We start from the raw sequence: 12393 nt of genomic DNA on the forward strand, positions 1-12393 counted from the left end.
TATCAGAAACCGGAGTCCTCCAGAGCTGTTCCTGAAGCTATTCTCAAAATGGTCGGAATTAAAAAAAATAATGACAAAAGGGGTACAAGCGAAGGTCTCTCGTAAGTCTCATAAGTTGAGAGGTATAAGTAGGTCCCATTACCCCACTTAACCCCTCAGATCTCTATCCTTAGTTCTCACCACATGTCGAGCCAACATTCGGCATTCCAATATGAGGACAGTTTGGCAGCGTTTGATCCGATTTGAAGCCACTGATGGGCGCTTATTGTATGGAGAGCCTGTTCTTCCAAGCTCTGACTTTGATCTCGGAGAGACAATAGAGTCGACACAACTCCAGGCCAGAGTCATCGAGGGTGATGATTTGTATGACACAACAGGTACTACCAGAGTAACTAATGAGATTGTGACTGTAAAAACTCTTCTGGGCCCTCTTACTACATCGACTGTGCCACTCATTCGGTGCATTGGGCTCAATTACTTGACACATAGTGAGTTTAACCCTACTTGGTTGACAATAGGCTAGCAGACTTGCTGATTATTCTATTTTTCGAGCAGTTCGAGAGACCGGCAAAGCTCCTCCACCATACCCAACCTTGTTCATCAAGGCTAGTACAGCAGTAAACGATCACGGTGCGAATGTGATAATTCCAAAGATCGCTCAAGACGAACAAGCCGATTATGAGGGAGAGCTAGTACGTAAAATCGGTATATAATCGTTGTGCTAATTACTGATCTTCGCTACTTCTAGTGCGTTGTGATCGGTAGAGATGCAAAAGATGTCTCTGAGGTTGATGCTTTGGATTATGTGGCCGCCTATACTGTGGGTAACGATGTTTCTGCCCGGAAGCTGCAGACGAAGCCCGAGCTTGCAGGCCCAATGCCCCAGGCGTGCTTCTCAAAGGGGTTTGATACCTATGCACCGATGGGTCCTGTTCTCGTAGCAACTAGTCTCATTCCCGACCCAACTGTGCTTAAGCTAGAGACACGAATCGACGGGGAGCTGCGCCAAAAGGGTGATCTAAATGACCTCGCATTTTCCATTCCATATTTAATTCATTACCTCTCATCAGGTACCACTCTACAGAAAGGTACGGTCATTATGACGGGAACGCCAGGAGGTAAGCTAATCTCTGTTCTTCTCCAAAATGCCACTCTAATTCCATTTCAATAGGAGTTGGCTTCCATCTAACTCCACCGAGATTCTTAACACCAGGAACCAAGATGAGGATTTTTGTGTCGGAAATTGGAACTTTGAAGAACGGCATTGAGCATGCGTAGTTAAATTTCATGTTTCGTTAGCTCTTGGAATTTTTGACTACTCTACTGGATATTCAGATTTATGAAATTTAAAAGTCTCAAAGCAGAAGGATATTAGTAACTAGCTTCCTAGATTGAGATGTGAATTCCAGCCGGTGAATTTTCAAATATTAGGAAGGCATTCAGGTTACGTTTTAAATGGCCAATAAAGACCTCGGAATAAGATTATGTGCAGCTAAAAAGTCTCGAGCCCCCAATCGGGAAGGCAGACGAGTCCGACGGACTAGTGCTCACATACGTCCTGAGAAAGACCCTACGCAGTCAGCCACAAACTCTCTGTTTTCAAAGTTCTTTATTTTTCCCGCAGTTGCCATGTATATATCAATTAATTCAGTAAGATTTTTGGTCGGCTGATGATGTGTCTTTGCTGGTAGCGTATGGTTTCAAGGTTAGGTCTTTGTTCACAACATCAGATAAAACTCAGAATAGAATGCATATATGCAGTTATGCGTCTTCTTTCCAAACTCTCAGCTTAAGATCAACATATCCCTCTAAGGTTTCTACCGATTAGCATCATGGAGAAGGAAATCATGACCACTGATCTCGTCACGAGCGAAAAAGTGCTGTCCAAGTCAGACTCTACTATTGTTCCTCGTGACAAGAATGTAGAAAGGAAACTTCTTTTGAAGATTGATCTTCTCATTTTGCCTATTCTTTTTCTCTTTTACATGCTCTCCTATCTGGACCGTATCAACATTGGCAATGCCCGGATTCAGGGAATGAGTGAAGAGCTGGATCTTCACGTGGAAAACCGATATGATGTTGCTCTCTTTGTGAGTTCGGGCAGTCATACCTAAATGACTAAAGGCTTTTGGGCTCTTACTGATGACATCTAGTTATTCTATGTGCTATACATTCCACTTGAGATACTAAGCAACATCCTGCTCAAACATTTCAGGCCTTCTCTCTACCTTCCGACGTTGATGTTCCTCTGGGGTAATCTAATTTAATCCATAGGATGATTCCAAGCATAATTCTAACCTGTATAGGAATCACCACTATGTGCACAGGCTTTATCCAAACTTATCAGGCTGTATACTCTTCGAGTTCTGCTAGGATTTTTCGAGGCTGGACTCGTTCCAGGAGTCGTATACGTGACATCCATGTATTATTGTCGATATGAATATCAGGAACGACTAAGTCTCATGTTTTTTGATACCTCCGTCGGAGGTGCCATTGGTGGTGTATGTCCTCTTGATCCTCATTCCTCCCCGTATCTGACTTCCTTTGATGTATGGATTCTAGCATTTGATATTTCCAAGTTAGGGACGCAGCATGGCTATCTAGGGTGGAGATGGTAAGAGGAATCACTTTTTCTGATGTTTATGGATTTTAAGAACTAATATAGCTCTAGGATCTTTATCATTGAAGGCGTCATGTCATAACGGCGTTTGTTGCCCTTTTCGCATGTTCCATACTAGTAGATTGGCCGGAGCAATGCCATTTTTTCTCTCCTAAAGAGAGAGAGAGAAAGAGCTTCTTCATTTGCGTCTAGCTGGCAATGGAGGAGAGTTCCGGATGGACACCTTTGACCGGCCTGCAGTCAAGCAGATCTTCCTTGACTGGAAAATCTGGCTTGGGTATGTTGTTCCCCTTATTGTTTAAACCGTCTCTACCTAGGAGAAATGCCAAATATCTGACAGATCTCTGATCTACATGAGCTCAACCTCAAGTGGTCTTGCCATGTCTTTTTTCCTGCTAACCGTTCTGAAGGAGTATGACTGGCGCTCGGCTGAGGCTTGAGTACACACAATCCCAATCTATATCTTCACTATGGGTCTCACTTTGATCCTCTCCTGGTTGTCTGACCGGCTCTATCACCGCTACAATTTTCTCGTGTTTTGCGTCCTGATAGCCAACATCGGCTATGGTATGCTTCTTAACGTTGAGCATCTATCCCGCGGCGCCCGATACGCTGCTTGCTACTTGATTGCAGGCGGCGGCATCTGCTCTGGTCCGATTGCAATTGTGTTCCTGTCTAAAAATCTCGCTAACCATTGGAAGCGCGCTAAAGGATCTGCCTGCCAGGTTAGTTTTGCTGGCTTTGCTAGCATTATTGGATCGATCATGTTTCTGCAAAGGGAGGCGCCCGTTTATCACACTGGCTTCGCGGTGGGGTTAGCCATGGCGTGATTGTCTGGCTGGCCGCTACCATCATGGCTGTGGGCATATGTTTGGAGAATAGGAAGCGAGATCGAGGTGATCGCGATAAACGTTTGGGGGTGGCCAGAGGAACAAGTGAAGAATCTGGGAGATGATCACCCCCAGTTCCGGTTTACCTTATAGACTATACATGAGAGAAGACAAAAGTCCCTTGACGTATTCCTACCCACTGGTATAGTACCTAGGTAAAGTAGAGATCATTAGATAAAACCTTTGAATGGAGAGGTGGCTGTATATTGTTAGGTTATGCTGATATTGGATATCTACGATGTCAGCTTAGATTAGTTTAAGAAGTAACCTGTGCTTCAGAGTTTCTTTGGGGTCTGGGAAAATTGTGAACATTACATTTGTTAAATTAGTTTTTGGGTTATTTACTGGGTAGTGGTTAGATATGGGCCTGCACCTACCTTGTTAATGCATTAACCTGAAACAGCTGATTTTTTTTACCACCAGCGCCATCTTCAACACCATTTCAGCCCCAGATTCAGATGATTGTTTTCGAGTTCCTAAAGTAACTTCCATACTGCATTTGCTTTCACTCTACGAGGTGAGTGACCATCTGACGCTTTTGAAAAGAGATCAACACGATGAATCAATACTGACAAAAACATTGCCAGTATTCCTGAGATGACTTCATTCACTTGCCCGCCTGGCAGCAGTCAAGGTACCTTCTCTACCCTTCGATCATATCTTGACACGCGTCGCCGGGGCAGCAACGATTCCGATTGCACGGAAATTATAACCCAAGAGGATGCCAATGAAGACGGCAATAATGTTCAGATTAAACAATCAGAAAAAAAACCCTATAATCCCATGTCACCTACCAAGCGAGACTTGCCCTGCTGTTATGATACAAACTTGGTAGTCAGTCAACTACCAGCTCGCGCAGCCACTGTGGACCCCTCGTCTACTTCTACTGATCAACCTCTATCATCTTCAGATGAAATAATTGCTTCTAAACGACTTTCTCTAACCACTGAGATAGAAAAAGATCAGGGGGAAGAAGAATTCTACTATTTGAGCAGCCTAATCACTGTCTCTGGCCAAGAACCACCAAGTTTACGCAGACAAATATCAAGTATCTGCCTTACCGAGAAGTATTGCCAATCAGCTGACAACAAACCTGCATTACAGCACAATCAAAATACTACAAGTCTCCCCAGACGGCCTGGTCAAAGGGTGCCCCTCAAACCTGTTCGATACAGCTCCTTGCCTGCTGTCTATGTGATACCCAAGAATATTAGACTTAGGCCGGAGGTGCGTTTCTAAAAGAATCATATGAAGAAAGTGAATACTACGTGAGGATTTACACTAGATAATATCTCGACTTTGGGGATTCCAACCAATCTCAAGGTCCCTATCTCACTTGAGCTGTAACCTTGAAAAAGAATATAGGTCTACGACATAATAGTAGGCATTAGTAGCTGAGTTGAATTTTGAGATCATTTATAAAGATAACCTACGTAGGCAGTGGCCTCAGAAATATATTCCTGGCATCTCCAGAACGGGTAATCACCAGGTGTTTAGAAGAGTCCACGAGTTGGAATCCACCTGGGCACCTAGGCATTGGAAATAAACACCCGTGGACCTTCCAATACTCGGTACCTAGCCTTATAAATGGCATTACTACCTAGGTACTTCTTGTTATGTCAATTCCAAGGTCGAGAGTACATCTCCGGAACCCTGGAGATTTGGAGACAGAAACATGATAAACATATGAGAAGCCAGTTGAAGTGCTATTGAAAATTCATTCATTTCTGTTGCGGTGTTTCTCATTTGGGAACCATCTTTATACCTACTTAGGTAGACACTATTTTTATGAATAAGATCAGCACCCGGGAGTTGGCCATAAAATTAAATTATGAAACATTTTAGAAAACCCGGAACTATTTCCACCACAGACACTAGGTCTGGATTTCAAACATCATATCCTGTAGGTCGCCCTAGCTATTTTATCTGAAGCTTTTTTGCCTCCTGTCACCGGTGCTCTGCTAAAACTTTAGCCTCTGGATGTGCTGTTTTAATATTTTCTATGTCTGTAAATCGCGTATTAGGGTCTATAGTTATCTACTTCTTTTCTGATTCTGAAAGGTCTTAATTTGAGAAGTAGGCTTAGAAACAAGAGCTCCGTTAGCTCTCACCTAGCATTAAGGAGTTTGCTAGCTTCCTAAGAGCATCCCTTTGATCTTGAGTCAAATTTCACTTTGTTTGAAAAACTTCCTCGGAATTTCGTATATTTCGGTAGCTTTGGGGTGTATTAAAGATCATCTCTGAAGAATTTTGAGAAAGAGGAGGGGTAATTTGGCGTTTTTGTGGCATAAAGAGGGCTGATATCGAAGTTAAGATAATTCAAGGCCCTTAGCTGGATTCCATGGGCCGCAGTCTTCCACCAACTTTGAGGAACTATAAATCCGGAGAAAATCGACTATCTAGCCATTCTCATGGGTGGTATATAGCTGGTCTAGGATGTATTTTTTAACGCAAGAAGTGTGTGTGGGGAGAAGGGGCTTCTGTCGCTCGCTTGGCGATATTCGAATATCTTAACTGAGAATAGTAGACGTTGTGAGCTCCAACAAACCGCTACTCAACACCGTAGAAAATCCACCGGGTGTAGTGGATGCTACGATACTGAATATTGCGATTGTTGTGAAGTCTGCTTTTTCATTGATGAAAGAACTAGCTACTTATAGTATATGGGTGCCCCTCTGCCCTGGACGAATGTCAACATTCGTCCGAGACAGAAGAGACGGTGAAGACGGGACATTACTGTCGCGGATGCACATCGCTCAAGGGTGTCGTTTGCGATGAATGCATATCGTTTAAGGATGCCGTGATATACTAATCTAGTTCCAGAGTCACTGTCTCGGCAGAAGCTTTTTCGGCCGAAATACTTTCCGTCTGTTGATGGCCTTGTTTCTCGGCTGTCGCAACAGCTTCCTTCAAAAATTAAAAGAGCCCTGGAGGTCTCAGTAGATCTACAAATATAAGAAGTGACGTAGGGGTTTCACTGGATAATTTTGGGAGCTATACCTTTCCAAGGGGTTGATGATCTATATAGGTATACAAAGAAGGGAATCCTTAGGAATCCAATAGCTAGAAATTCTTTGTGAGCCGGGGATAGCCTTTACTGATTTAATTTCGGAACCATTCATTTGATATCTTAGGGTAGATCTTGGGATCTCATAAATAGTGAGAGCAGCTTTGACTGATGCAATTCAGCCAGATCCTAATCAGAAATGACAAGAGGTATTTCTTCCTTGGCAGGCATTTCAGACGGATAGCAGGCTGTATTAGAAAAGTGAAAGATATGGGAAGTGGGGGGACGCCACGCGTGTTAGGGGCCAACTCTAGGGGGTGACCAACTCCCGGGTGCTGATCCTATGGAATCTGCATGTAAAAATTATAACTTGATAGAAGCGGAGGTATTAGTAAGAAAGGGATAATTTACACGACCTACGCGCATCTTGAAAGCAACATTCAGCAACAAACTATTTTAATGATGGAATAAACACTAACTCCAATATTCAAATCCGGTTCTACGACGTAGACGGATCACTAGATATTAACTTTAGGTTCTATTTGGCATATTCACCCCAAGATTACGAATATTCAACTTCAATAGTACGATTGTAAATACAATCAAAAGTCCTAAAACTGGGTAAATGATCTTGCAATTTTATATTACTTAGGCACTACGCACATCAATCACTCGGGGAGACGGATAGCGGCAGTGGCTTCGGAGCTAACCGAAAATCTTATCACGCACAGACCTGTGTACTATGGGAAAAGTCAGTGGATAATTGATTTTTGGTTGGACGGATGTGAGCGCCGTGAGGTTCCGGCCCCTATTTAAGTCAACTGAAGCAGAAGAGTGGAGTGCCGCTTGCATACCTTAATTGTCGCTATTTGTTTACTGCCGGGGGCTCCAAACGCTTGTATATCGGTTATTTGTTAGTTGTATCTAGTAAAACCTCGGGAAACACCCGAGACATTATCTGTTTTAGCCGGCCGAGTAAATTTCCGCAGTGCAAATTAAATACCGAAGTGGGCACTCGTAGTCTGCTAAGTGACGGCCACAAAAGTACTTGACTCAAAGTAAAGCATATAGTAAAGTATTTCACCACTGAACGGGTCACACTACTGAACGGGTCAGTTTGACCCACTTATTTTTATGAATCCCAATAACTCCATTATTTACTATGTAATATAGTAAAAAAAAACTACTGAATGGGCCTACTAGGACAGGTTTCCCTCCTATGTCCAGGTGTCTTACATATCCCACACCGGCGTTGGGTTACAGGCGCCCTTACAGGCGCCTGGCCCTCTTGTAAATTGGCATCATTAAGTTTAGGGCCACCATTCGACGCGTCAACCAGGTCTAATCCCTCCTGAATTGTAAGACCCCCTACTACTGTTAATTGACGATTCGGACGTTCTTTTTGTTTTTTCTTTTTCTCATGGGCGGCGCGTAAATCTCTGTTTTCCAGGCGTAAGAGAGCATTCTCTTGATATAGGTAATTTGCACCCTTTACTATCTGGTCTAATGCTCTCTTAGATGGTGTTGGTGGCGTTCGAGATACAGTGCGTAATATAGCTTGGTGTTGACGTCGTAAATCTTTCTGCGTCCTAGGCGTCTTAGGTGTCCAATTTCGACTTGAATCGCTTCCTATAGAGGGTGGTGGTGGTGGTGTATCGACGCGCATAGTAAGCTTTTTTAACACCCTAGTAGGGTCAAGTGGCACGATTCCAGTTGCAGCAAACGCATTAGAAGCAGATGCAAATGCTTCAATACGCGCAGTAGGATATATCTCTAGGAAATCTCCTTTACTAATGTGGGAAAAACCAAGCTCTACTCTAGACTCAACCAGCCGAGAATAAGAGCGTTTTAACACCGCAAAACACCCAACATCAAGAGGTTGAAGAAGATGAGACGCATGCGCAGGCATACATAATGGTATAATATCATGCTCCTGGCAGATTTTGTCGAAATCAGGTGTTAAATGGCTACCATGGCCATCTAAGATCAGAAGGCGATACCGTCCTTTAGTACGAGCAGTAGCAGGTATAAAGAGCTTTTCAAGCCAACGGAGCCCTATTTGATTTGATGTCCAGCCATTAGGACTAATCTCAAGACGCCAATTAGGTGGTAAACCTAGATCAGGAGCAAACCAGCTCTGCATCATCACCTTACCCTTAAAGATAATACAGGGTGGAGGTGCGTAACCAGACGCGCCTAAACACTCTATCACAGTAACCCATTCCCGGTTACCAGGCTGTTTTTTTGCGCGTTTACCATAATAACCAGCTCTAGTAACCACTCTCGCGGTCGCACATCGTCCCATCGCAAACCCAGTCTCGTCAAAATTATAGATATCGTCGGTGGTGATACCATATTTTGCGATCGTGTTTTCAACCAGTTTGAACCAATTATTGATCACATTATAGTCCTCTTGACGCGCACGTGTAAAATCGCGCGGTGTTGAATAGGTCGTCTTAAGTTCAGGTAAACGCGTCGCAAACCTAGTAACCCAGTTTTTACCGATCGTAAGAGGAGGGTTGGTTCCGCGGTCGGCGAGTAGGATATTAGCCATTCTACCAACATCTTTAGTTCTAGGAGCACAGCCGCGATCATCTAGAGAGACGACCCATTGAAGTAATGAATCCTCTTCAGATTCAGTCAGTTTAGACTGCGGTGGGTGTGTTTCAAGACGAAATTGGACACCAGAATGGCGGCGTTGGAGGGTTGAAAATGGTATATTAAACATAGCTGCAGCTTTACGCATTGATGATATATCGCCATTCTTGTAAGCTTGGTAAGCTAATAAGACCCTATTCTCCTGATCCTGTTTGTCTTGGACATATAGAGCATTTAGGGGGGGGCATGGTGGGTAGTTGAAAATGGAAACACCAGACTGACGCGTAAAATTGATGGGGTGACCCGTTCAGTAGTGTGACCCGTTCAGTGGTGAAATACTTTATTGGCGGTATGTATGGATAGATTGAAACCTTTGAATAGTCTTGTCAATTGAGGAACACGTTATTGTATTAATCTATATTAAAGGTTTCCAGACGAGAAAATATAGTGTAATTAGTTGAATATCGCGGAGAAGAAGGTTTTGACTAGCTATCAACTGATCCAATCATGACTCTGGCAATTGTACCTTGAAAACTTGTCTTCGATGTCGTACTTTCAATGTTACCTAGGGTGACTATAGACTACCCAAAGTTCCGTACACAATTTGACCATGGAACGTGGACTGCCAGCAGGCGTGGACAGATAAGACCAGCTACATGTCAAATCTTCGAAATAAATTATAGGCAATAATACTGCAGATAATTTGAGGTTTCCAAATTGGCAAGAGACTCATCTAGAATGCTATTATATGCAGGAACTTGTGGAAATATACGCAAAGTGATGTGTATTGTTTGGCTTTGGAAATTTGCGCAATCGATAGGTATCCAATTGTAAGGCTGGGCATCATACAACATCTGGGCAAACAATACCCAATGTGGACACCGGCAGGGTTGACGGTGTCTGAAATATTCCTTTAACCCTGTTGTCGTGAATATTGGCTGCTGAATATATGCCGTTAGCTCGGGAGGCTTATAACCCGGGGAGAAGATATCCATGGTAGCACAATTTTCCCTGTTGTAATTGGTATCAAAGGTCCAATGAACGCTCGACACGGCACATAATTTATCTTCCGCTTCTCCTCGCCAACCATATTTCAGCCATTATTGGAAAACATGGGGGCATTGAGCAATGAGCAATATAACTCAATTAATGCCGGTGAGACGCAAATGCATAACTTTTCATAGTGCCGGAGCCCCAAGGCTGAGAAACAACTCCGATTGTATTTTCGACATCCAAGGTTGAAGGATTAAAAAAAAGGGAAAAAAGAGAGAGTCAATGCGCATCGGAAAAGCGGACCGAGCACTACTATTACAATACTAAATACTGTCATTGCTAGCGCCATCGAAAGGTTTTTAACATACTCAGTACTATTCCGTACCGTGCTCGAGGCTCGGAGAACGTGCGAAACATGGCCTGCCCATGTGGGTAATTAGAGCTGTACCCCCTATCATTGTCCGGCCCGCGTCTACTATCTGCACTAGGCGTCATAGGCCCTACGGTTCTCATCCTTGCCCCTGTCCGTGCCCAGCACTATTGCATCAGAGCTTCCAATCATATTCTGGCAACACTGTTCTCTGCTACCCACAAACCCCGTAAATAAAGTTACGAAGCTACTTGACCAAGGGTATTATTTTTATGTGCATGTATTTTGATTATACACAAGGGTTCCAGCTATGAATAATCAGAAACCTCCTGATTATTGTCCAGAGTATTGATCTTGAGCGCAATGTACACGAAAATTTCTTCAAATAATACATAAGTACCTAACCGAATGACCATAGGAGGCTGTAATCCCTGCAGGAGGCACCCCTAATCAAAGCTTCGTTTCAGCGGGCTTTTCCCGAATCGCGCCTCATGCCTAGATAGTTGACAAGCTATACCTTGATCGTTAGTGAAACAGTGTTACCTGTCATGATTATCTCTTCCCGAGGTTTTACGCGCTAGCTAGTACATAGGTCACCATTAACATCCATGTACCTAGCCACTCAAAATAATCGCAAGCCCCGAAAGACTAACAAAAACAAATATTAGCAGATACCCCTCCAATACTCAATCTCCACAGTTGCAATACTTTTATAATTGTAGATGCACAGATTCCTGCAATAGGAGGGGTGGCATTGCGTACTCAGCCTTGGAGCACACATGCAATCGAAGCATGTGTAAATAGGCTAGAACCCTGGAAGCTCAGATGTCAGAAGCTTGAAGGTTTCGAGCTGTTATCAGACTGCGCTAGGACCTCTTCACACCCCCTGACGTGCTGCAGGATTTGATGAGAAAGATTTTAATAAGTAGAACCACGTTGCCCTGTGCGGGACCTTGGATGCAGATACCATTGGATGCAGTCACTACCTAATTCATTTGTGGCCGCTTTTTGGGACTCGAGCCAGAAAACTAAGGCAGCAGTGCATGTCCAGCTAAGTAGTTATTGTATGTTGAGGACCTGCAACATGTGATTTTCTGGTGCCGGTGCTTTTGTGGAACCTTGGAAGCTGGTCTGTAAATACTGCAGGACCATTGGAAGCCCAGACTTTTATATTCTTGAATGATGGCATTCTGTACATGAAGGACGATACTTTTGAATAATAATTTTATTTCGATGTTAAGGGCCCCAAAAGTCATGTATCAGGGCTCTAAATTCTAATTGGACCATTTCTCAAATTCCACCCAAACGCCAATAGATGAGAACAAAAGGACTGAAAAAAATACATAGATGGCCCTACGTATCATGAAATTGCAATAAGCGCTCAATTGATGAGATATCACAAATCGTAGAATTGCTTTAAAACTTCCAATACTTCCGGAGTATGAAATCAGAACTGAAACGGGTCCAAAGAATATTCCAACTTTGAAAGGAATAGAAAATTGGTGAAAGTTGATCAATTCCTAGCAGTTGGGTACTGGGTATCGATTGTTGAAATGATGTTCACATCGAGGTGGTGATCGGCTCAGAAGAGCGGCTTTTGAGGCGCGTATAGGGTGTAGCCAAATGAATAGATCATGTTCAATGCTAACGGCGCAGCTGCAAAACAGGCCATCGATATACTCGGAAAAGATTCAATTTCTCAGGAAAATGATGACATGGACATTGGAGCTCTTGACTTTCACATATGTAAAATGGAATAGAATTAACGTGATGTACTGCAAAGTAGACATTTGCCTACGACGACGATAAATCGGTCGTGTGGACTGTCAGAGCAGCGACTGTCTTTGCTGCCATCTAAAGATGTGCGGAGGAAATGAGAGGCTGGACTCGAGCATGAGCTATAGATATAATAGTT

At 43.4% G+C, this 12393-nt stretch overlaps 4 protein-coding genes across 4 annotated transcripts; all 4 read left to right on the top strand.

Annotated features, from left to right (window-relative positions):
* Window positions 1–183: 183 nt before the first annotated feature.
* N7495_002594 (fumarylacetoacetate hydrolase family protein) lies at window positions 184–1171 on the top strand (the record flags this gene model as incomplete). The annotated part of the gene is made up of 2 exons (XM_057205263.1): window positions 184–230; window positions 766–1171. 2 exons carry the CDS (start codon window positions 184–186, stop codon window positions 1169–1171), a joined length of 453 nt encoding a protein of 150 aa, XP_057065870.1.
* A 661-nt stretch (window positions 1172–1832) lies between these two features.
* N7495_002595 (uncharacterized protein) lies at window positions 1833–3060 on the top strand (the record flags this gene model as incomplete). Its single annotated transcript, XM_057205264.1, has 4 exons — window positions 1833–2090; window positions 2307–2501; window positions 2782–2897; window positions 2961–3060. The coding sequence occupies 4 exons, from the start codon at window positions 1833–1835 to the stop codon at window positions 3058–3060; spliced, it is 669 nt and encodes a 222-aa protein (XP_057065871.1).
* A 30-nt stretch (window positions 3061–3090) lies between these two features.
* Window positions 3091–3575, top strand: N7495_002596 (uncharacterized protein; the record flags this gene model as incomplete). Its single annotated transcript, XM_057205265.1, has 2 exons — window positions 3091–3345; window positions 3399–3575. 2 exons carry the CDS (start codon window positions 3091–3093, stop codon window positions 3573–3575), a joined length of 432 nt encoding a protein of 143 aa, XP_057065872.1.
* Window positions 3576–4107: 532 nt separating this feature from the next.
* N7495_002597 (uncharacterized protein) lies at window positions 4108–4749 on the top strand (the record flags this gene model as incomplete). Its single annotated transcript, XM_057205266.1, has 1 exon — window positions 4108–4749. The coding sequence occupies one exon, from the start codon at window positions 4108–4110 to the stop codon at window positions 4747–4749; it is 642 nt and encodes a 213-aa protein (XP_057065873.1).
* Between the last annotated feature and the right edge of the window lie 7644 nt (window positions 4750–12393).

Source organism: Penicillium taxi (genome assembly GCF_028828555.1).
Source record: "Penicillium taxi strain IBT 34144 chromosome Unknown utg000002l_segment0_segment0, whole genome shotgun sequence".
NCBI lineage: Eukaryota > Fungi > Ascomycota > Eurotiomycetes > Eurotiales > Aspergillaceae > Penicillium > Penicillium taxi.